General features: G+C 44.0%; 1 protein-coding gene across 3 annotated transcripts in view; it reads right to left on the minus strand.

The window, feature by feature from the left end:
• Positions 1-25,529, minus strand: part of myo10 (myosin X) — a 116,541-nt gene that overhangs the window by 8,700 nt on the left and 82,312 nt on the right. For 2 of the 3 annotated variants that reach the window (XM_064346856.1, XM_064346853.1), the window contains exons 20-35: positions 18,695-18,819; positions 18,174-18,288; positions 15,495-15,601; positions 13,658-13,876; positions 12,422-12,461; positions 11,004-11,915; positions 10,460-10,580; positions 8,430-8,673; positions 7,480-7,575; positions 4,373-4,466; positions 4,071-4,126; positions 3,347-3,489; positions 2,700-2,891; positions 1,762-1,919; positions 1,018-1,141; positions 393-690 (exon numbers count right to left, since the gene is read on the minus strand). In XM_064346856.1, coding sequence (XP_064202926.1) covers positions 393-690; positions 1,018-1,141; positions 1,762-1,919; positions 2,700-2,891; positions 3,347-3,489; positions 4,071-4,126; positions 4,373-4,466; positions 7,480-7,575; positions 8,430-8,673; positions 10,460-10,580; positions 11,004-11,915; positions 12,422-12,461; positions 13,658-13,876; positions 15,495-15,601; positions 18,174-18,288; positions 18,695-18,819 — 3,044 coding nt within the window. Of the gene's footprint in view, positions 1-392; positions 691-1,017; positions 1,142-1,761; positions 1,920-2,699; positions 2,892-3,346; positions 3,490-4,070; positions 4,127-4,372; positions 4,467-7,475; positions 7,576-8,429; positions 8,674-10,459; positions 10,581-11,003; positions 11,916-12,421; positions 12,462-13,657; positions 13,877-15,494; positions 15,602-18,173; positions 18,289-18,694; positions 18,820-25,529 lie in introns of all 3 variants that reach the window. The other variant, XM_064346854.1, reaches the window with a different exon arrangement.

Below are 25,529 nucleotides of genomic sequence, written 5' to 3' on the forward strand. Positions count from 1 at the left end.
CCTTGAAGTTATTATCACAGCAAACATGAGCACCTTTAATCATAGTTTTTCAAACAATGCAGCTTACACTGGTGTCATGCACTTATTAATGAGATATTGAAGATCACACAGCAATTGATCCAATGAACCAACTACAGCTCACACCATCATAATGTCTTGATCGTTATCCAACAATTAAATCAACCGACAAATTTCAAAACTGTATTAGAGATTGCTTGCAAAAATACATCTAGTAAGTTTATTTTAAAATATATGGACATGCACACACACACACACATACACACACACCACCACCACATCAAATATATTGGGTTACACAAACACATTTATCCTTTGATACACCTTGGTTTAAACCAAACCCCTTATGCACATAGTCCCTCCTCCCTTCTCACCTCTTAAGGTGGAACTTCAGGTACTTAAGGATGCTCCGGGATGGGGTAAAGGTGCAGCTCATGCAGGCCAAGATCTGCCAGGTGCGCAGGTTGCCCGCAGTGCCCGGCTGCGGTGCCCGGGTGGTCTGCTTGATCAGCTGGCAGTAGAGCTCATCGCGCAGAGGGCGCAGGTCCTGCCCCGTCTGGAGGATGCCCTGGATGATGGGCACTGGGTCACTCACTCCCTCCAAGTGCTGCAGAGAATTGAACACCTTAAGGGACTCGTCCTGGAGCGTGGTGTAGCCCTTGTCCTTCAGCACTGTAGAGGAGGAAAAGATCACTGGTTCAACAATGGGGATGAAAGATTTTAGAACAGACCTGTACTTCTGCATTGTGTGTAAAAGAACCAAAGGAGTATCACTGGGATGACCTTTGGTACAACTAAATATTTGTAAAGAAACATCCATTGATGTGTTTTACTCAACAGAAATCATGGATTTGAATCAGAAATACTGTATCATATGTTAAACATATATGATATACTGTATGGTCATACATATACAAACAATTGAACTATTATGGATCGTTTACAGGTTGTTCTCCTTTGAATACACTTTTGCCCCTCCCACACATTTACATGTCTTACAGCTGAGGTGGATGTCCCCATAGGGCAGAGGGAGCAGGGGTGAATGCAGGGGGTGGTGGCTGTAACGTAGGATGGGGTTCCTCTTGTAGATCTGCTCCACCACCTCACTGTTCAGGCAGTTCTCCTGTGGCCGAGGACAGAACGACGAGACCGGCAGTTACAGCACCAGCAGGGGAAAACCAGGACCACAGTAGCTTCAGGGCCTCAGGGTGTGAAATGCACCACGGTACGAGCCCATCTGGAAAAAGTGCCTATTTCTAACAGGCTGGTGCTTTGTTAGAAATATCTTAGAATTTTATCTATCCATTTTGCCGTCCCGCCTCATCCCCTCACAAACTGCCATTTCCTGGACCTGAGGTGCATTGATTGGGTGACACTGATAGTTTTAACCTGATTTCTATGACTGGGAAGCAGCTACCTCACAGATCTTCCTGCTGAGAAAGATGCTCTGTACAGAATATAAAGCTGAATGGAAACCTACACAAAGCCAACAAGATAGTAAACCAGAACAACGGGTTCCTTTTAAAGCTACCCGCATTTTAACAACATCACACTACAGAGGCGACCACGAAAACAGCGGAGTGAAATCAATTCAAAGTGCAAGAGCGTCAAATTCTGTGTTTCAAGAAAGGTTCCAGGTAAAGGTGGGAAATGTGAAGGCTGTGGTAGAGGGGCCATTTTGTGCAGTGAAAGTGGCTTTGCTACAGCCCCGCCCTTGTGTGGCAAAAGTGAAGCCGCCCCCACCTTGATGTCCTGGATGAGCTGCTGGGTAGGAGTGTCAATAGGGGCCTTGGTATCGATGACGTTCTGGATGGCGCTGGACCAGCGCGTGGCCTCGTTCAAGAGCTTGGTGTAGAGGCGATAGCAGTGCTTCCGCCCGTATACGGTCACATTCCAGTAGCCTGAAGGGGGGGGGGAGAGACAGAGAGCGAGAGATTGAAAGAGAGAGAGAGAGAGAGAGAGAGAGAGAGCAAGAGAATTACTCTTTGTGTAGTTTCAGCAGCTTGTATAACAAATTAATAATGTCACATGCCAGACTGTAACTTCCTCCTGTAGTGATGCAATACAGAATCCAAAAGAAAAAATGCAACAGGGATCAAAATCAATTTAATTAGAATAAAGGGTGATTTATCACTGTATATATCAAGCTAGAAGCTCAGTGTGCTTGTGGTCCTAAAGGTTGATATCGTCTAAATGATTTTCTCTGTGCGACACGGGCATTACAGTCCTCTTCAGGCACAGCTGAGCAAATCTGAATGAGCAGCAGGAGTCTGGTTCAAGCAGGGATCTTGCTGGTGCAAGATGTATCACCTATCAGGTGTAAGATAATATAATCTCCTCAACTCCAGGGGAGCATTTGTGCGTTTCAAAATGTATAATTTGCCTTCGGCCACCAGAGAAAGTGGGTTTAAGTTGGAAAGGGTACCATAAATTACTGCTACTGCAGTGCCTCCCATCTTATCATAATTGGTAGTGCCAACAAACAACCAGTTCCTATCAGAAAGAGACATTCATTCCCGCCTATAAGTGCTAGCACTCTCTTGTAACACTGTATGTCAAAACCTTGCTAGAAAATGCATCCGTGGAGTACCTGTGGAACTGATGTACTGCTCCTCGTTCAAGAGCAGTATTCTAGAAGCTCAACTGGCTATTTAAACTTGGGGATAAGAAAGGACCCCAACCTGTTTCCTTGAAGACCTTCTCATCCGGAGGCATCACGGAACAGAGGCTGTTGAGGACGAGAGTGCCCAGCTTCAAGGCGTTCTTCTCAGAGCTTTTATAGTAGTCCAAGGAATTGTGGGTGAGGAGGAACCACCGTTTCTTCAGCTTCAAGGAGGCCCGGGAGCTGTTCTTCATCTCCTTGTGGAGCCATCCTAGAGGAGGAGGATGAAGAAGATGTGTCATGCGGGTGGGAGGGACAGTTTGCGGGATTCCCCCCCAAAAAAAAATACATGGGGGAAATAAACCAGCAAATTACAAAGTAAATCATGAGTACATACTAAACCATTTTAAGTAAATGTCAGCATATTCTGATAGCCATAGAAACAGGCACATTTTGAAACATGCTGACAAGAGCATATACTGTATAAGCAATCCAACAGGAAAATTTCCCACAGATCTTTGAAATTTATAGAGGACCAAAAGAACCACATGATTCCTGGGAGGTAGCAAAGTTACATGTCTTATGATTCTGTATTGAGCTTTGTCATTTTCTCCTTTTGCGGCCAAATCAGTAATCGTTTTCGAATTCAAAGCTTCCAAGCTATGCACTGATTGACTGAACGAAAATGAACAGTGGTCAGAGAGGAGCTCGCCCGTGCCGTCTCACCTCTGACTACGAACTCCTGGCCCTCTACGCGCATGTCGCCCTTGGACCGCTGCAGCAGGGTGATCCAGTGGTGCATCTCCTCGGGCGTGTCCGCATTGCAGTGCAGCACGCGGTTCGCCGTGATGATTACAAACGAGTTTGGCCTGGAAAAGGAGACCGAAGAAGGGAGAAGGTGAGGGTTAGTGTTTACGGAAGAGCAGAAGTCTCACCACCAAAACCAAGAAAAAAAAAAAGAAAACTGCACACAGGAGATAAACATCGTGGTTATGAGCTGTGCAGGTAGGTGGGCTGTTTCCTGTAGTAACAAAAGCCCTAACAGGTAGCTTAAACATGTATCACTTCATTTCAGACTTCATTTCATCCCTTGTTGTTTCACATAAAACCATTCATGAGAGGTTGCCTTGATGATTCAAATTTTTATATGGCCTCACTTATGAAGAATTTGAAGGACAAATATGTTTAACACACTGACAACATCTGAGTATTCAGCTTTTGTGCTCCTTCCCTCAGGACAATGGTGTTTTCTATTTTCACTCTTAAGATCATTCCCGTAAAATATTCCTGGATCTTGGGTTTCTCATCAGATAAGGTGGACCTCATAGAATTAGAAACTTAAAGAACCTGGGGATTATCTGATATAGTGTGTGCACGTAAGAAGAGATTTAGGTTTGAGCTGAAACCCCCTGGATCAAAGTGTGCGCTAAGCTTCTTGGCAGCTTCTTACCTCTCTGGGTTGTCGGAGGCGCACACTGAATCGATCATCCCGACGTCAAGGGTCCCCTGCACAGAAGACAGACGTGAACCTCATTAGCACACAAGGCCCCTGACCGTGCACGCGTTCCAGCGGCCCTGTCTGTAAAAGCTGCTGTGGAACAGATCAGCAGACTTCACAAGGTGACTGTCAAGATCAGTGAAAGAAGGCAGCCATTGACTCAGAGGCTGGGGGATAAAGAAGAGGGGCTTTCTCGCGGTGACCTGGACCTCCAGGGATGCGTCAGGACTTCGGCCCCACCCCCCTGAACTCACCACAGCATTAAGGGGGTTGGCCTGCTCGTCGTGCATCTCCCGGATCTCCTGCTCTGTGGAGCTGTGGACCTGGCTCAACACACTGAACCACTGGCTGTAGGTGGAAGAGAGGGAAGAGGAGACAGGGCATTAGGAGACTGGGCTCTCTCTAATAAAAAAGGTAGGGGGCGGGTCTGCTGCCATATGGTGTGCGTTCGCTCCTTCTGCGCACAGGCCTGTCGCTCCAGGGGGGAAAGAACAAAACAGGTCTGGCGCCGAAGACCGACGACAAGGCAGAAGAGACCAGGAGAGGGAGAGATAGAGATAGAGAGAGAGGGAGATAGAAAGAGTGAGAGAGAGAGAGAGAGAGAGAGATTTATGTATGGTCTGTTACCTGGTATTACATTACAACTGTAATTAGACAAATGACAATTGTGTGTATGCATGTATAAATATCACTGTTATTTCATACATTACCTAATTTATATTATACATGCCAGTAATAAAGCTGAACTGAGCTGAGAAAGACAGAGAAAAACAGTTTGTCATAATTTCGAGTCTAGGAGAAAGCAACAAGCTGTTTTAAAATTTCCATCTTGATTCTGATACACCCCCCATGTCCCGAAACAATGAAATGTTCTCATCTTAATATTACTTTCAATTTATATGCCATTGTACTGAAGATCCATTGTTCCAAATGCTGCCGTGTCACTGCATGAAACCTTTTACCATTATTGTCTCTGCTAACAGCCTCCCAGCAGTACAGCGAGGATGTATCACTTGACTGTTTAGTTTGGAAACCGAGATCACTTATCTAGCTGGTGATTCACTAGGAAGCGCATTCAGGAAACTGAAGGACCAAAGAGACAACAAGGTCAATGACCTTACTGTCATTGACCTTGAAAAATGGCATTTTTTGATTATTTTTCCACTCCTTATTTTTGCTAAATACTCCATAGATTCAGTCCTGTTTATTATTGCTACCAAGAATATATAATAAATAACACACCATGGATGGATCAATAACCATTCAGAGGAACCTGCCTGAGAGAATCCCCGAGCTATAATGTGTACAAACAGAGTGTATTGCTTCAGGATCTATCTATCATAGTCATTTATGCGATAATAAATCTTGGAACATATTAAATATCAGCAAGTCAGATGTGATAAAGCTTATCAATTTATTTACTGATGGAAAGCCTGCTGGCACACAATTATAACAGAGAAACCAGTAATCCCTTTCTGTCAAATACAGCACACTTCTTTTTACAGGCAAGAGATCAAAGGAGGTAGATAAATCACACTCTGTAAGTTTCCGCTCTCCCTGTGCAACACAAACAGCCAGCTTCCCACATTTTATGTTTTACTGTTAACACTGAACCAGAACTTGTTGTTATTAAAAACATTCTGAGCATTCGACCTAAGGGGAACCATCTAGGCTACAGTACATATGAGCTGGGGAATAAAGCGAAACCAGGGGGGTGGGGGGTTGGGGCGCACCACAGAGTCCGAACATAAATTTACAAACTCAAAATGCATGAGAGGGCTATATCAGTATATCAGTTCTTTATAAAGTACAAAGAGGAGCAACTAAATTGGTTATTGCTATGAAACATGCAAGTTATGAGGAAAAACATAAAATACTTTATCTATTCAGGCTTAGCAAAAGGACACTAAAGAGGATTTGATTGAGGTTACTGAATTCATAAAAGAGATTTTCCATGTGGAGCTCTGTCAGCAGAACAAGGGGATATTACATTACATTTCTTTGGCAGACGTTTTTATCCAAAGCGACATACAAAAGTGCGTTCCATGGTCATGGACAACTACAAAACACAGACTCAAGATACAATACTTATTTTGTACAGCTACTGTATTTCTAGCCAAGAACACAGTTTAGTTCACACAGTGAACACTATTCTGACCTAACCTCTGCCAAGCCAACTAGGCAGAAGAACAAGCTACAATATTAGGACAAATACAAATTACCAAAAAGTGCTGGGATGGGGGAACATGTAACGAGTGTCATGAAAGGGGGGGGGGGATGAAATATACAGAGTGGTGGTAGTTAGTCCAGGTATAGTCTGAAGAAATGAGTCTTCAGACCACGGCGGAAGATGGGTAGTGAGGGAGAGGTTCGACGAGGAACAGGGAGTTCGTTCCACCACTGGGGAGATAGGGTGGAGAAGCTCTGTGATATAAACTGAAATTAGTTAAAAGGTCAGTTGTACATTAATAACGGGAAGTATTTCTTTACAGTCAGTGAATGAATCAGCTTGCCAGGCCACTGAATGAAGCAGAGGCCTTTGGCATGTTTAAACCGACGCTTAATGCAGTGCTCGGTACTTTTTCTTTTGTTTGATGGAAAACAACAAGAAAGATGGACTGATTGACCTGTTGCCATCATTATTTATTTGGATGTTTCAATGTTCTTTAAGTTCACTGAACAAAAGTTGTTAAATATTTGCCGGCTGATTGAGAAGTAGTGCAGATAACTATGGAATATGAAGTATGAAGCAATTCTACAAAGTACTGTCCAAGCTCTTTTCCAATTTGTGGCAATTTTGCTTGCAAATGCAAATACTTTTTTTTCTTCGTAGCACATTTTCACACATTGAAAAAGAGTGACAGATGACCGGGGTCAATGTCTCAAACAGCCTCCATTCCTGGAGATTTTGATTTCCTGCTAAATATCAGATGGCGTTTAATATATTCTGCTTTGCTATCTTGACAGGATGTCACCGGAATCCCTGTAAATGACATTTCGGATGGAGGGGGGTGTAATTGAATCAGGCTGTGACAGTGTTAAACACACAGAGAGGTGCTATTAGAGATGGAATTGTGGGTTAGTCCATCTGGGGAAGTGGGCGCTGGTGGGGGCCTGGACGTTTATTCATAGAGATAAAGGATGACAGGTTTTTCATAGCTATGTATAATGACACACCCACATTTTTCCTTTACACACATACGCGTGCACGCAAGGAGGCACGCACGCATGCACACGCGCGCACGCACACATGCATGCACACGCGTGCACGCACACACACACAGACCTTGTCTTTGTCTTTCATTGATACACGCTTAACACACAAAGGTTGCCTTTCAGCGCGTGGATGCGAGGTACTTGCCTGGCGTCTTCGGCAGACTCTGCGATCAGGTGATAGGTGCGCTCTGGCATCACGATGTCGATCCCGTTCTCCTTCCCCGTGTTGTCTATGATCTCTCTGAAAAGAGGTCAGCGCATGCGGTGGGGTCAGCTCTTCCGCATCACCTATGCCCGCAAGGTCCCGGCTTTGCTCCACCCTCCTGCAGTGTCCCCCGCCCCCCCCCCAAGACTTCCCCATAGGCTCCTATTTCTTTTGATGGCAGCAGTGCCTGTGGCTTTCTTTGCATTCTACGGCAATTACAGCCTAGCACCTGTTGACTGAACAAAAGGTTTCCGACCTGCATGCATTCTATGGGGCTTCTGTGAATCAACGTGGAGACCGCTATGGTTTCCTTGAATGTCTACAACCTTGCTCTGTTGCCATGATCAGTCTGCTAGCTGAGAGCTAGCCTACATACCCATAGTGTGAACGGTCTGCTGGTGAGGTTAACTTTGCACCAATTGCCCTCTGACCATAATTGATAAGTGGGAGAGTGCTCTTTATAAATGATGGTATGGCACATCTTAATATATAAATGGTTTAAGGTCATACCCTAATTACCGCATATTTCCTTCATTTGTCAATCTAAGGGTGGTGTGAACTTTAAAAAGCATAGCGTTCAATATATTTCCAATGTCATCTGCGGTATTAGGAACATTAAACAGACAGGAGAGGAAAAGGGCTAATTAGCCAGTGCAGTGCATGGAATTCAAATTTCACTGCAAGTGACAAACATGGCAATGAACCTCTAGGCAGCATTGGGCCTTTAAAGAGAAAACAACACTCAAAACTAAGCAGATTAATGGAAAGATAAAATTTATACCATGGTACATGTAAAGCACCTTTCACAATAAGACGCTATGTAAAAATGTAAACCTCTGAAAAAACATCTAGCGGGTGAGGTGGCAGGGCGCCCCCTCCTGGTGCCTTACTTGGCGGTGTGCATGTCCAGCGTGCCCTTGAGCTTCTCCTCGCCGTCGTTCTCGAAGTACATGAGCTTGCTCTGCCGCAGCACGAACCAGCGGCGCTTCCAGTTGCGGCGGGAGAGCGTGGACGAGCCGCCGCCCTTCTTGTGCAGCCAGCCCTGCTTCAGGGCCTCCTGCTTGGCGCGGAACCACAGGAAGGTCTCGTCCTTCAGCACGCACCAGCGCCTCTTCCAGGCCGTTATCAGCCCCCCTGAGGGCCCAGGGAGACGGGGGGAGAGAGAGGGAGGACAGGAGGGCAAGGTGGAGAAAGTGATGGAGGGAGATAGGAAAAGCGAGGGAGATGAGAAAGAAACAGAGGAGGAAGGTGGATGGAATGGGGGATCAGAGAGAAATCACAGAGGAAGGAGAGAGAAGAGGTGGCATTCAGAAGGACAGAGGGGTCAGAGGGAGGGAGAAAAGGGGGGAATAGACAGGAATAATGGACAGGAGAACAAAATGTAGAGATGAGAATAAGGTAAAGGCAAAGTGGTTCATTGGATGAGAAAATTGAAGGACAGGGAACAATGGGATGGAAGTGAGGAGTGGAAGGAGAGAGTAGAGGAAGAAAGAAAGAAGAGGAAGGAGGGAAGAGGTTAAAATAAGCAATAGGAAACATGATTCATTTTGAAATGAAATTAATGAATTAAAAGACGGGGCGGAAAAAAAGATGCAAATAGAGGTCGAAGAGAAGAAAAGGGCAAGGCAAGCAGGGAGAGGGAGGGGGGACAAAATGGAGAAAATTAGGAACCATCTTACAGCACAATCTCTAGCACAGACCTTCATGTGTGTGAGCAACACAGTGAAAAATCAATACTGAGGACCCATAGGATTAATAGGGATTTTATAGGAGCAGCTAGTTACAACACAATACAGAAGACGCAACATTTAGTTTATATTGTAGATACTCCTATGCAGTGTGAAGTATCCCGCTTTAGATGAAATAATTTATTTTACTTTTGTGTCCTTTTATACCTTGTACATATACAACAGCTGGTAAACACTGAAATTGCTACAATTGTTGATTTGCTGTTTTTAGTCAAATATTATGCTTGACCACAGCGTGGGGCCTAATTCCTGAAGTGCTAAGCCGTATGTCCAGGTCCAGTTACTGAACTGCTATGCCACATGGCTGTACTAACAGTACACAGGATAACACAGGAGAAAACAGCAGGTTTATCCTCAGTAGTATTCCTGTAATCCCAAACAGCAAGATACCGAAACGGGCTTATTTGTCATATCGTCTCACAGACCACCCAATCCAGTTATCCAAAGTGTTGACGGATTTGTCCTGCGTCATTTCATTCACTGTTTTTCCAGTGGCTACAGTGACACCTAGTGGTGGAAGGCTTGGATTCTAGGCTGCTCCTTGTGGTTGCTTTTCAATTTTAACAGACAGAAGCAGCTTCTCACAGAAGCTTGGCTTGTGACTCTTTCTGTGCTTCCTTTGCAGTTGAGTAAAAATAACCTGGCTTTGGGAGAGCTGTTTGGCAGGCATACTCTTGCCAAAGCCTGCCGCTGAAGAGAATTTCGTATGCACCCTCACAGCACGCTGGCAGATCTCACAATGCTAAGAGATGCACCCTTTTCTCTGTCAAAGCTTCAGTCACCTGTGCATTATTTAAAGGCTGCTGAATGCAAATGTAATTGATCATGTGGGATCAATTGTCCTTCTAATAAGAAGCAGACGGAATACAAAAGAACTGGTACTAAATTTAAATTCAGTTTTTTGGCCTGTTTAGACATCAACAAAATTTAGTTTACACTGACAGATAAACATTAGTCATAACATTAAGTGCTTTGATATTTCAGTCATATCTGAGTGCCTTCAATGCACAGAACAACAATATTTCCATTAAATCGTATATATTATTAAAACCAGATTTCCAATGACTGAAAAGAAGCAAACTGTTGATACATTTTCTCAGGCTGATTTCACAAAGCCACACCCCCATGCTTGTGATGGCTTTCCCTCACAAGTGCTGCCATGGCGATGTTACCTTTGATGTACAGGAAACTGTGGAAGTAGGGGAGCGTGACGCAGCTGTAGACCGAGTCTCGCCGGTAAGATAGTTCATCGTCAGTGTCGAACCTGTCAAAGTCGTCCTCGCTGTCCTCGAACTGGGGGTCAGGCGGGAAGATAACAGAGGCCTGACTCACATTTATTTGAGACAGAATGAGTCACACAACAGTCTGAGCTTCGTAACGAAGTCACTGCTCATTACAATCCTGGATAGAAAAATGAGGCTCAACTTTAATTCAGCTGCAACAAAGCTAAAGTTAAAATGATTTCCTGCACTGCCAGTCCCTCGTCTTCACTTGACACGGCCAACACAGAAGGCACAGCAAGGAGGACTGCAAAAGAGTACTTAATTGGATAACTGTTTTGATATATGCAAGCTTTTTATAAATATATTTTTTCATGTTTTTTAAAATTAGACTACAGTTTAATGAGCCTTTAAATAAACATGCTGTAGTGAGCTCTTGGATAGCCTCTTGGACTTATGTTCTGGGGTAAAATGAGTTGTTTAGATCCACACTCACTGAGGACTGGGCTCCCTCTGAGCTGAAGCGGTAGGCCCCAGAGCTGTTGTAGGTCCCCACTGAGCAGCGGTAGTCCGGGGACCACTGGCCACTGCGGGGATTGGAGAGGGCCAGGCTGCCGGCGGACACGATGGCCCCCTCGTCGTAGTCGTCCTGGTCGTAGTCCGAGTCCTCGTCAGGCGGGATCAGGTCCACGGCGCTCTCGTCCGGGGCCTCCGGGCCCTGCAGCCGGCAGTAGGCGGAGTCTGCGCTGGAGGAGGCGCTGCGGCAGGCCTGGGGGATGGAGAGGGGCGGGGCCGGGGCCGGGGGGGCCACCCTGTCGTTGACGTAGGGGTCCTCCTCGGAGGAGTCGTCGCTGGTGCGGATGCCGCTGGTGCGCTGTCCGTCCGAGTGGCCGTGCTCGCTGGGGTTGGGCGAGTCCTTGAAGGCCTCGTCGTCGGCGCCGAAGCCCTCGTCCACCTCCTCCTCCTCCTCCTCCTCCTCCTCTTCCTCGCCCTGCCCGGGGCGGCGCGGGTGGAGGCCGGCCTTGTCCCCGCCCGCGCCGGCCGTGCCCAGCGAGCTCTCGATGTGGCGGACGCACTCGTCGATCTCGTCGAAGTTGAGCGACTGCAGGAACTCCTGGGCGGCGCGGCATGCCTCGTCCTCCAGCCGCCGCAGCTCCTCGTCGCGCAGCCGCTGCAGCCGCTGCAGGGAGGCCTCCGTCAGCGACAGCTCCTGCCGCTCCTTCTGCCGCTGCAGCTCCTCGATCTCCCGCTCCAGCCGCAGGATCTCCTCCACCTGCGTGGCGTCCTGCGGGCGGACCTCCAGCTCCGGGAGCTCCACCTCTTCCTCCTCCTCCACCTCCTCCGTCACTTCCACCTCCATCTCCAAGGCCCGGGATGCCAGCTCCTCCGCCATCCGTGCCTCTTCCGCCTGCACATGGGGAAGACAGTTTGTTATGGGTGGCATCATGGGACAGATCTTTAGTGCCTACTGTGCGTGTGTGTAACTTGTGTTAGTGAAACTGGACCACCATTTCAGCTCTATTTTACACAAAATGGTTGAAGCTGTTATCAGGGGTGGATAGACTGAACCTGGATCAGTTATCAGGGCGCTGTGTGCTACCATACCTTACACAGTTAAAAAACAGTGGGGCAGAGAAAATAATGAGTGAGGAAAGAAAATTATAAATAAGTAAGCATACAGCTTACAGTAGCAAGGGGTGTGAATGTTTCATCATAGCACGACACCCTTTCCCTAACATTCATATCTGCACACTAATTACTGCTTTCTCATTTTACTGGACGTTTAATTAACCATGAATGTGAATCCGCAGTAAAAAATGTAATTTTCCATTTTCCGCAGGCATCGCGCAGCTCGGTCGATGGCTGTTTGCTCACAGACTCGTTGACTTTGGAGTGATGCGCAAGCACTCTCACCTCCCGAGCGAGTCGTTCCGCCTCCATCTTCTGCCGCTCCCTGAAAGAGGGGGGAAAAGCAGGCTGATTAGGCCCCGCCCACAGGTCCAGGCTGTCTGAACGAGACCGCTGAAGTGCCGCAGTCTCAGGCTGCTAACAGGAAGCGGAGTGCAAGACCCCAGCTGGGCACAGCAGACCGCGGGGTCGGCTGCCAAGTCACACAGCGCACCCCGCTGTACGCGGCCGTCTTTAGCTGACTTTGTCCACTGTAAGCGTATAATCAAAACCAAGAACAGAATGTACAGCCTCATTATTGCTCCAGAAAGAAAAGAAAAAAAAAACGCTCAGAGCTAATTCCCATAACTCTCTGCAACCATCAAAAATGTACATAAAGGGATTTGATGAGGTATTTTATGAAAATTCATTTGCAATGCAGGTACAACAGATGAATGTTAAGTGGTCCTTAACATAGATTATGGCTTTTTTATTTTCAGGGACAAATTAGAGCAAAATAAATAAGGTTTTGCTGGTTTCACAACTCACAATCCAATTTGAGTTGATTTTACATTTAGGCACTGCGTGCCTCTGTTTGCAACAGGTCTGCAGTAATGGGAAATCTATAATCAAGCTTTATTTCCTCCATTACTACGATGGCCTAATTGAAATAATGCTTTATTGAATCTGAGTCAGACAGAATATCCATCCATAGCTTATCTTTCCATTAGGGCATGCTGATCTGTCCAGCCGTCAAGAGATTGCTGTGCTCATTTGTTTTTTCAGATGTCAATCATTTTGGCAATCTGCTTTACTTTCAGGTGTAGTGCTGAACGTTCCAACAACCAACACAACTTCTGAAAAAATGTTGGGATATGACCTAGAATGACCATATGCACACCTAAAACATGACGGGGCCTAGAATTAGAAGCCAAGCCTGTAACCTTCTTCTTCCTGACGAAATGCAGAAATTGCAGGTATTTATGCAATTTGTTTATACTGTAGCTGTGACACAGATTATAAATGAACAAAACCATATTTTACTATCATTGCTAATATATATATATATAAAGTGATGTAAACTAAACAAACATGAGTGAGGTTATAACCGTAACCTGACCGCATGTCACCTGTAAGATCTGTGACACTGTGTCCTTGGTGATTTGGCGCATGAGAACCAAATATGGTTCGAATAACCATGACTCCAGAGATTGCATTGTCACGTGAGGAGATAATGATGAGTATGGATGAGTGATACTCCACCTCTCCTCCTGCTCTGCCCTCATTCGCCGCTCTTCCTCCTCCCTCCTCCTCCTCTCCTCCAGGAGCTGGCGGTAGAGCCGACGGGCCAGGCGGCCCCGTGTGCGCTTCTGGAAGGTGAGCGTAGCCCAGCGCAACCGCAGGAACCTCCGCCTCCAGTACAAAGCGCGGAAATTCTTCTGGATGACCACAATGCACTGCAGCAACTTCCTGTACTGTTTCCTGTAGGGGGCAGAAAACATCCGAAGAGACAAACTAGGTAATCAGTTCACCCCATGAGGACAAAGAACACTGCAGCATTTAAAGAGCTGAGTGAATCTAATTTAAGTAATCCAAGTCATGCAGTCTACATTCTTTACTTTCTATAGCTAATCCACAGATTTAAGTGGGGGCCTGAGACACAATGAGGCCATTTATTTTTATACCTCAGATTCCAGTCTATAGCTTGTAAAATGTACTTATGTAGTTAGTTTATTTATGTCCATGTTGCTGTGCAACATTCCATGAGGATCATTTAAGACATCAAAACGTAAGTTCTGGCAGGGTAAGCCAGGTAAGGTGAATGGTGATGCACTGGTCATTGGACCATTTGTGACAGCCCTGCCAATTGGCAGCCAGGAAATTGAAATAGATATAACAAAATGTATTTTTGTCATTAATTTTCCTCTCTGGACAGGAGTAGATAGGGTGTCAGAGTGGACAGGAAAATGATCCCTTTTCTTCTGCTATCCTATAATGTCTGTCTTTCTCTCTCACTCTTTCTCTCACTCACTCCATCCCCTCTTAACTTCCAAATTGCTCAAGATTCAAAATCCACTTTACAGAATGAGTGGTACATAATTGCCCTCATTCACCTTGAAAGTCCCAAGGCTCTTCACTCAGAAATAGCAGCTCCTATTAAAGCTGTATTTTATCATTTCAAAGCAAGTAGTAGTTTTATTTTCTTTGCCCCTTCTCTGTTGTTCATTTGCAAACAGTGCTATCTTCCGCTATGTGTCACAGTCACTGCGACTTCAATGGCAAAGCATTCCTGCATTTAACACTTCCATCTCACATAAAAATATTCTGGGGCCAAGGTATCAATGTATCGATCAACCCACAACAAAGACAATGCTATCTATATTGGAGAAAAACCCTGTAAGACCTAAGTGCAGTAAATTGGACTATAGTATTTTAAAAATGTATTTTATGTCAACATCGGGCATTTACATAAAGTATATCAGGGGAGTCTAAATGGACTGGCTTTGTTTTCAAACTCTTGACTAATATCTTGCCATCTGCAGGCCAGAGAAAGTAAGTGACACTGCTACCTAGTTACAGGGCAGACACAGACGCGTTGTCCTGGTTTCAGTAAACAATTGTCCACTTCTTTGACTCACAAATAAAGGCAGGGCTTGCTTTTTCTCTTCACAAGCACAATTTGGAAAATTCAGGGATAACTAAAATGAACCCCCCAAAGTGTTATTCTAAAGAAAACAAAGAACACTTGCATTTTTAGTTTTGCATCTTTAGTTAGGAAATTCAGTTAGGAAATTAAAATTATTTAGTTGGAAATTAACAATTTCATTGTTAATGTTGAGCACACACAGTCCACAATGCACTGGTTGCTATGGCAATAAAGTATTGAAGTTCAAATCTTTATTGAATTCAGGCCATAGTTCATGTGGACAGACTGGCCAGAGGAGGAGAAAACCAAACTAGACATTGGATGGAACTTCAGGAAAATGGGAAGTGGACCAGTGTTTCAGAGACTGAGACCCAAGCGTGGAGGTGAGGAAAGTCCACTAAGGCCCTGTGCTCTGGCGGGATTGGTGCTGACTTGAGTCTGGGAGATACTTACCGAGCCACATAGCCCATGATGTGCGCCTGGATGACCATGGCGGCACGGTACACCTCCACCTCCCTCTGCTTCTCCAGCTTGTGCTCCAGAGACTCCCTCAAGAACACCTGATGGGAGATACAATGGCTCACACCACCTCCATGCCACTAAGGTTCCTCCTCATCGCAGATAGGAAAGGAAATTGCTGTGTTTTTACTAAAGCAATGGGGCAGGCAGGCAGGCAGGCAGGCAGGCACGGTGAAAAGGTCACGCTGAACATAAAATGAAAATGACCCACGCAATATTTCTCAGGAAATGTAGACCTGCACTCTACCATGCTCACAGAAACAGTTTTATTTCCGCTCAATCAGGCTGCCTTACCTGTAATTGCTTTATGTCCAGTATTTATTTCTCACTTGCCTTCTTTTAACAACACATTTATTTCACTGTTTAATTTAACTACCTTGAAACATAATCTTTGTTTTATTATTTTTTACAATCATAAAATACTACTAGTACCTCTACTACTATTTACTATTACTACTACTACTACTACTACTAATAATAATAATAATAATAACAGTAACAGCACAACAATGTGCAAACAGCATAAGCTCAGAAGAGTATGCAGAAATCCCAGGCAGTTCAGACCTTCATTATTACATTCTGTGTGTTTAAGGACAGTCCTTTTACCACAAATAGTCAGAGTAATCTGCATCACACAGATAGGCAGAGTTTCACAGAGCTGACAGAAAGAATTTATTCCATGTTTCTATCAGAATTTCCATGCATTTTCAATGCATAATTCAATGAGTGAAACAACCCATTTTATCCCGATTCAAAACCGAAAGCTGTCAAAGGTGACATCTCACGGATACATAGACTGCTCAGAGGATTTTATTTGCTCTGAAAGGACCTTCCTTTTCTTACAAAGGGTCTCCTCGGCCACAAAACGGCTACGGAGAATCTAATGAGGTTCTCTTTCTTTATCTGTATTCAAAGAAAAACCACAAAAATCTCCGGGGATTATTGTGAGAAGGCATTTAAAGACTGCTTCTCAATTAGCGCCGTCCAGGCATTGCGGGGGCCCTTCTCCCCGCCCCTGGTTTTCAGGAACCCAGCTGTTTGTCATTGATAGTGGAGCTGGGTCTCCATGCTGGCTACCGTTAATCCGATTTGGAGCGCGGCATGACAAGACGGGAGATTATTTCTGATCCCGAGTAAATGATAAATGTTGTCATGTCTAGAGGGTATTCAAAAGCCAATTTCAGTCCCCCCCAATGGCTATAGTGCAAGGTTGCCAAAAGGTTATTACTCAAAGACAACCCATTACAAGCTCAACATTGTCAAAATCACTTGAATAATACCACTATTCTGTTACAGTATAACCACAATGAAAGTTCACAAAGCAAATTTTACACAAAACGTCTGCTTTGACAGCCTGAATTACATTGATTTGTGGATGTATATTCTATCAGAAATATGACAATCCTATAAATATCCAAACTATAAAAGACAATCACCATAAAATGTTTAATAAAAAAAAAATTACATACATATATATACACACACACACACACACAAAGTAAATCGTGCATGTTATTGACTTTCACTGTGTTTGAATGACATAATAAACCATGACACTTGCATGCTGTACCCATTCATTAAATGAAGATACAGTCACTTTAGTGTAGACAAGCAATGCCTTCTACTGTGAATTTGCTGTGAATGTGCCCGTGCTCTAAAAGCAAACACCTTTCATAACACCGCACTCCCTGTGAGGGTTTCACTGTTTGCCATCATGCTGGCGCTAAAAAAACGACCCCTCATAATTTCCAGAGAATTAAGTTTCCCTCATAAAAGCGTACAGACAGTGTGCGTGACACGCACCCCATAAAAAGAAACAGAAAGAAAGGGTTTGAGATGAGACTACATAAATCTCCTTCTCGCAGGCTGATGCCTGAGAGGCCCGTTCCTCTTCGGCGGGCTGAAAGGAACCTGACTGATTTAAAGGGCGAGGCTCCCTCCCAAACTGCTGTCAGCCTCCAGCTGGGCTACATGGTCACGCCGGGCTGCCCGGGCAGCGACATCTGTCAATTCTCTCTGGAAATTACTGAAACGTAAATCTTTTCTGTGCCCCAGCCTTTCGTGAATACTTTGTAAAGTAAATAAAAAAAAGGGCCCAATGATTCAGGCAGAAATCACCCCAACACAATGACGTTCATTCCACGCTTTTGTTGTGCCGCTACAGATGTCATTGTGTTTGGATAAAATTATTTACAGCTGAACCAGATTGCAGACAGAGACTGCCTCAGGTAAAAGATTAGAACTAACATTGGCACCGGGGGTAATTGCCTCCACCACTGCTCCCCCATAAGCCATTATGCCATTACAGTTCCCTGATCCACTTGCATTAAATTATTCAGGTGATATGCCAAATTAAGGCTGGCAGCCGGTAATGAAATCAAAAGGAATCAGCACACAATGCACAATGCCATTTGTGTAGCTTTTGTAGAGTAGAGAGTAGAAAGTAGAAAAGGTTCATATTTTAATTACAGTTATTCAAGGGCAGAAAACGACCGATGAGCTTCAACTATGAGTACTTTTTGGCTTTGTCCCTTTAAAAGTGCAGGTGAAATTCTAGCGCCATATGTTGCTACAGTGTAAGAACGATGTGAATGTAAAACTTTCCGTTCTCACCTTGCTCTTCCCCAGCTGCCACTCTGCACTGCTGCTGTCGTAGAGGCTGAGCAGTTCAGTGCACCTCCCCTTTGGGTCGTCTGACAGGGAAAGGTCCCTCATTAGAACTTTGTATCTGGGAGGAGACAGGGGCAGACTGATGCTTCCAACAAAATATAACACTCCCAGCCCCCATGGTGAAGAAAACATGGTGCAGCACATGTTAACATGACAGTTTGTGCAATGAGCTTAGACAGAGGCATAGGTATAGAAGTCCTAGATCAGGTATCCTATTGAAATCAGTGGTCAGTTTGTGCAAGTGGGCTAGCAATAATGGACAACAGAAAATGTCTTTAAAATGCTTAAGAGTTTTATGAAGTGAGGACAGATGAAAATTCCTCTGACAATCAGCTCACTACGCTATCTCAGGGTGCCAGGGCAATGGGTTGGTCAGGCCACTTCATAATAGTCAAATGGAACACTGAGCCTATCTAGTTGCTCTGTTGCTATGCGCATTGTTACAGTCGGGGGCCCGGACTCACCTGGCGCAGAAGTCCTGGAAGGGTCTCCTCACAGGGAAGCCAGCTCGACGAATTCGGACAGTCTCCAGCATCCCAGAATACCTGAGCTGGTTCAGGACCACCGTCTGGTCAAACTGATCAGGCATCTAGAGAGAACAGGGGTAACATGGAGACAGCTCTGACCAAGGGCCCATCATACCCAGTACTTTACAGCATTACATATACATTCATATTGGTGTACTATGAATTATTATGCACATTAATAATGCAATGCATTAACAGACATCACACTGATGTATTGAAATTAGTTTCAGACATGTTAGCAAGCCATCAATGGAACAGAATTATGTTACTGAAATGAAACTGACTTCCTACTTGGGAAAATCCATTCTCCAAAACAATTAGCTCTTCAATGACACTTTACAGCATTTTATATTCAAGAGCTGCATGAAATATTTAACAACCATCAGACACTATTCTGAAAAAAAAAAAAAAAATTCTACAGTTAAAGTTTTTAAAAAACTCATTTACATACAACTGCAGAAACGGGAAAGGACGCAATGTGGACAGATTGAATATAACCAAAATAGACTACCACATTAATCCATTCAGTTTTTTGTATGGGATATGCCACTCAATGCTCAACAGAATCCAAACAGAAAGATACAAAACTTGTGAAAGAGATAAAGATTCCTTCTTAAACAACAAACTGGGGAAGAACAATGTGACAATGCCAGATATCAACATTCTACATCGAGTGAACTTGGAAAATGGAAATCGGAAGGTTAAACATGCCATCAGAATACGCTTTCTTTTAAAGTTCATTTGAGAGGAGCCAGGGCAAGGATTAAAAAGATCTCAGAATATTTCTATTATTGAGGAATTCATTCCTTTCTTCAAAAAAAAAATGGGAGGGCCGGTGGATTTTGAAGAAGTTAAAGCACAGAACAAAACCAAAGACAAAAGTGGTCCACTTGGCCACTGAAGGGGGGTTTTCAAATGGTCCCGTTCTTTGGTCAGATTGTTGGGGTGACCCCCATTTCTGACCCCCGTGGGCGTCCGTGGAGAAGTAAGCCCCGTTTTCTCCACATTAATTTCTCCCCATTTAAAGGTCATCTCCCTGCGTATCCCGTGCGCATGTTGCCCTGCGGAGATGACATTAACATACGCACATATGACAGAGGCTCCTCTGAAAGGCTGCCTTCAAAGCCGGGCTGCCAAAATGAAATTAGCATAATTGTCATTTGCATTATGGCCGAGGCTGGCCCCCATCCACAAAAGCAACATGTCAAAGGGGGCAGCCCTTTGAAAAGGTTGTAATTCGCTTAGTCTCTTCATATTTTGACTTAGCGGTCATCCAGTCACTCTGGGTCTGTAAATGAGGGGGTTTTGGCGGGGGTGCGAGGCATGAATTGGGGGATGTTTGTCTGTGGGGGGAATGAACAGCAACCCAGAGAGAAAGTCTACTGCAACTGTCTTCCCTGGTCTCCATTTTCAAAGCCAGTTTACCCCCTCCCAAAAACACTTCTCTACAGAAAGTGAAATCGGATGATTGTTGTCATTTTCACACCGTAAAAGACAGCTCCTCATTTTCCCCCAGGCCAAGTCAGAGTGCTCCATAAGTAGGGGCTGCCCTTGTCTTTTACTGAGTGGCTGAGTCAATTACAGCACTTTTGACATTTCAACCTGCTCGGCATTAATAGCTGTTATTCTCGTACAAATGGTTTTCGGAAACGTGTGGCTAAAATTTGCATGCACGCATATCCATTATTCTTCATACAATGCACTTCCCAGGTTGTGCTGAGAAATAACTTGTCAAATAACTTTAAAAGTCATCTGAATTACTTTTAAAAGGTTGTGCAGAGGGAATTATCTGTGGTCCAAACTTTCGCATATCACACTACTATTCTCACTGATGGTGTCTCATTCACATACAATAACAAATGAATCTGCCAATATAAATATATACAACAGGTACGAACTTCCACATAATTCCTAGAAGAAAAAAAAAACAATATGGCTGTAAGTTCTGCATAATTTTGTTTGTATAAAATAATAAATTAACAAAAATGAGCAAGAATGGATAAAATCATATGAAGTCAAGTCATATAAAAGTCACACCAAAGACAAGTCTTGCATCACTGCCTCTGGAAGCAACCAAACGGAACATCACAACTTCAGGCAGCTTGTTTTCAGATCACATAAACTGAGACAACTGCATTGAAAACCTGCCCATGTCAACTGGAACTTCCATCAACTGCAATAACTTAAGCTCACAAAAAAAGAATGTTGGACCAGCAAACCAAAACATGCTGCATTTTGCTGATAAGGCAGTGGATCAAAGTTGCAGAAAGTACAGAGAGGAATGAATTTCAAAAGCTTTCTAACGTAGCCTGTGCAGATGTGTTTACCTTACCATGCAGGGAGTGCCAATTCTCCTTCCCTGTCGCTCGAGCGTATGAGGGGGTCCATACACAGCCACTGAGAGAGGAGAGCTAAGTGCTTCAGACTAGCCAGAGCCATGCACTGACTGAACAATGCCTTCGGCCTGCCAGCTTTATGTGGGAGCCGTTGCCATGGAGCTGCGTCCCATGCTGGGGCTAATTTGTGCGAGTCACTTGTAGGCCCAGCAGGGAGAGGGAGGAGGGAGAAGGGAGCTCTGACTGGACCCCGTGTATGGGAGGGGAGTGAAGCTCAGCAGCTGTTTTTATTTAAAATGGGAGTTACAGAGGAGAGTAGCTGTAAGGCCGAACTCTAGCATCCAGGCAACAAGCTTTATTTACAAAAGAACACAAGCGTGTGCTTCGCTTTATGTTTACATGGGGTGTTGTATGTATATAATCCCAGATAGTGTCAAAGGCACTTCTGAGGAAACAGCTCTACCCTACCATCTGAATTATAAACAAATATCAAGTCATTCTGGGGCGTAATTTCATTTTAATCTGCATTTCTAAAACCTTAATTGTTGTATAGCTGTTAACGATGTATGAACAAGCGTGAATCCGCAAGAGCTGCGACCGCACATGCACATGCATCCACGCACACACCCTCACACAAACACGTGACTTCTTCTTTGGTTCATGACCAAACTTTCCAGAAAATCTTGTGCAAATCTGTGAATCCATTCGGGAGTTATGCGCCTTTTTGTGATAGGCCACGCCCATCACCACACCCCCTCACACACCCTCACACAAACACGTGACCTCTTCTTTGGCTCATGACCAACCTTTCCACAAAATCTTGTGCAAATCTGTGACTCCAATTGGGAGTTATGCACCTTTTTGTGATAGGCCACACCCATCGCCACACCCCCTCACACAAACACGTGACCTCTTATTTGGCTCATGGCCAACCTTTCCACAAAATCTTGTGCAAATCTGCGGATCCATTCAGAAGTTATGCGGCTTTTTGTCATAGGCCACGCCCATCACCACACCCCCTCTTGGTCAATCGGCCTGAAAAGTTACTCAGCTGTACCTTCGGTCATGACCAACGTCCATGCCAAATTTCAGCCTCCTGGGGTGAAAACTGTGGCCGCTACGGGGTGGGACACTTTTTGTGGACCAACCGACCGACCAAACGACCGACTGACCAACCGACCGACCGACAGACGGAGAGCTGCCGGTCACAGCTAACAAGTGATAATTCACAACTGACTAATAATCCGGACAGTTTCCATCTTTCTTGTGGCTGATTTCTATGGTCACAGCAGCTTACTGATGCTGACACTGCAGGCTGGATTTACTAAGCATTTGCAAAGGGTGAAGTACATGCAAAATAATCATCATGCAGAATAAAACATCTGTCAGTATTTACTAAACTGGCAAACCTGGATTTAATGTACATAAATAATGTACACCAATGGATTTTGCATCTTAGAATGCATGTTTTTAGGAGTTTTGTTATGAGCTATGGGCTATAAATGCAAATGAACTAGCAAAGGTGATTTATCAATGCCAGCCTCAATTAGATAATCACAAGTGTTTTTTTTACTACCTAGGAAATGCAATTCTTAAATGTGGAATTAAAACAAAAGGATTGATCACAACAGCTGTAATTGTTTCCAGGATGATATATCATCTGACTCAGAGATAAGATTTGAGCGGAGAGAATATTTTCTACTTCAACAGAAAAAATCATGGCTGATATTATCATATTAATTATCACTGTATTAAAATGGTAATTATGTTGACCTACAGAAGCACACACATCATTGCTACAGCACATAAGCTTCTCTCCAGGACTGGAGTTGAAAACTATTTTGTAGCTCTATTCATTTACATAATTGCTTTTATTAAATACCGCACTAAATCAACAGCTTGTACACACAAACAATGGGTGGCATCAGTATTATCAGTATTGGTTACAGTGTGGGGTTATCAATACCAGAGTGGATTCGGTGAGCTGGATACATTTCAGTGCAGTGCAAAAACCTTGGAAGTCCATTTTATAATATTTTTGGCTTGCTTTTTAAACATATTGCATACTGTAAATTTATCATAAATTATAATTAAGCATAATGTTTTTTCACTAAATTGGAAAAATAAATAGTTTTTTTTTTACAGTTTCTGTGAGTTTCATTTTTGGTAATATCTTTTTTTATTTTACTGTCAACATGTTGAAAGGCCAACACAGAAAATTCAGTAGTGCAAGGAGGGGTTTCCATCACAGCATAATTTTGGATTTCTCTTTCGAGTGTCAAACAATTACAAAGTAGCACTGAATCATGACATAAATATTGACAATATTAGATTCCTTGTTCTGAACTAATTTGAATTCAACATGCCGAATGTACTTCATAACATCAAACAAAAGGTGTTCCTTGTCCGGGAAAATTATCTGCATCAACTTGAAGTAATACTGTACCTCAATTCAAACGCATGCTGCCAGCCAGATTCATGTTTTCTATTCATATTGACTCAGTTACGCTAACAATAATCCCATTTGGTTGCATTACTTCTGTCAGTCGTACCAAAGCACCAAGGTTGGAATGCCATGTCCATGTCCTTAAGAACCAAGGGATTTTAATCATATGCTGCCACTATGCAATGCCATTGATTAGCATGGAGTGAAAGGGTGTGGCTTCAGTCAAGGGCATGGTCTGCAATAGACACTGCACATGGGAGTCCCCAAGGCCGATTATGTACTTCAAAAGGCCCACTGTTTGGTCTAACCTAAGCGCTTTACAGTATGGTCAATTCATTCAGACAGATGTACTTCTCGTCCCATGTGCTCATTGCACCCACAAGCTAGACTAATGTGTATGTATGTGTGTGTGTGTGGTGGGGGGAGGGGGGGCAGGATGATGGTGGAGTCATATGACAATGAATCAGGAGAGTTGCCTCCAATACAACAGACCAGATATTAACTTTGTGGATAAAATAAAATGCATATAGCTATGAAATACCAAACTCTGCAATTTTGGGTCTCAAGAATAATGAAACACTGCACTGTTCCTGAACTCTGTTCCCCAATGTGTACTACTAATACATTAAGCATGGCTTGTTTCAGTTACATGTGATGCCAGTTGTAATTTCTCCTGCCCCATATTTTCAACAGAGATGCATTCGTAAATGAGTTTGTGAATCACAGTGTGCCCAGAGCAACGTGTTACTAAGAAAACTACAGAATCGCTAACAAGTCTGCACCTGACACTGACGATGAGAGACACAGTTGAATTTTACACTGGAGTCTTCCAGTGTAAAGGTCCTTCTAGTTACAGTGGGCTACACTGAAAGTACTTCGCCCTGTGCATATAAAAGGCAGACACTGATCTTTGAGATAATGATTTTCTCTACAAGTGTAGTTTTAATGACTATGAGGAAATGTGACGGAACGAACCTCAGTAAGGACTGTGTTGCCTGTCAGCTCAAACATACTCACTGCCTGCTTTGTGGAAAAAGTACAGCCAAGGAGGGGAAAAGGCAGCACAGATGGAGAACAGAGAACCCTGCAAATATCAATATATCGATAGGGAAAAGAGCAGGATTTCCCTGAGGCTAAAAAGGCACTGCAGAGGGATCTGGCAAACATTAGACCACAGGGACTTTGAGGTCATCCATATATTTCCCTACATAGAAAGTTTTGGCTCTTACCCTTGTGCATTGTTTTCCTTCCCTCTCTCAGGGGATTCACATTTAAGGTTTGTCAACCGAAAATACAACAAAGACTCACACAGATACAATTTCAACAGCATTCAATAATAGCTATGTCGATTCACAGGGAGGTGCAGATGTTTTATAAAGCATGTTTCACAGAATATCACCACAAACACAGTTAACCTTTTTTGATATTGTTGTTACTGTCAGAATAATGGTATTTATTTATGTGTGTATCATTATCTAGTTCTTAGCATTATCATATAATTTGGTAGAGTTAATAAAGATTACATTTGATGCAAGCAGTGATAAGTTTTTATGTTGTTGAAAAATAATTTTCCATGGACTCTTTTGACTCCTGGTGCATTACTAAGAGACAAATGAATCAGAGACCTTCCTGCATTTAAATACCATTTGAAGCCCTGAAGCTCCCACTCATGCACGCATACAGCACATCTCTGGGGTGATGCACGTCCCCTCAAAAGTTCAAAAGAGTGCACCATAAGTCTGCCCCCCACGCAATTTACGGCCATTCAAAGTAAACACCTCCCCCTAATTAGGAATCAATCATGCTCCAAGGCGGTATTACCGCCCTCCATAAAAACTGCGCTCGACAGCACTTATGGCCCAGCTGTCATCCCCACGGATACAGCCTGTTACCCTGATTCGGGTCTGGGTGCGTGAGTGTATGTGTATGTGTGTGTGTGTGTGTGTGTGTGTGTGTGTGTGTGTGTGTGTGTGTGTGTGTGTGTGTGTGT

Source organism: Anguilla rostrata, chromosome 8, assembly GCF_018555375.3.
Source record: "Anguilla rostrata isolate EN2019 chromosome 8, ASM1855537v3, whole genome shotgun sequence".
In the NCBI taxonomy this organism is placed as follows: Eukaryota; Metazoa; Chordata; class Actinopteri; order Anguilliformes; family Anguillidae; genus Anguilla; species Anguilla rostrata.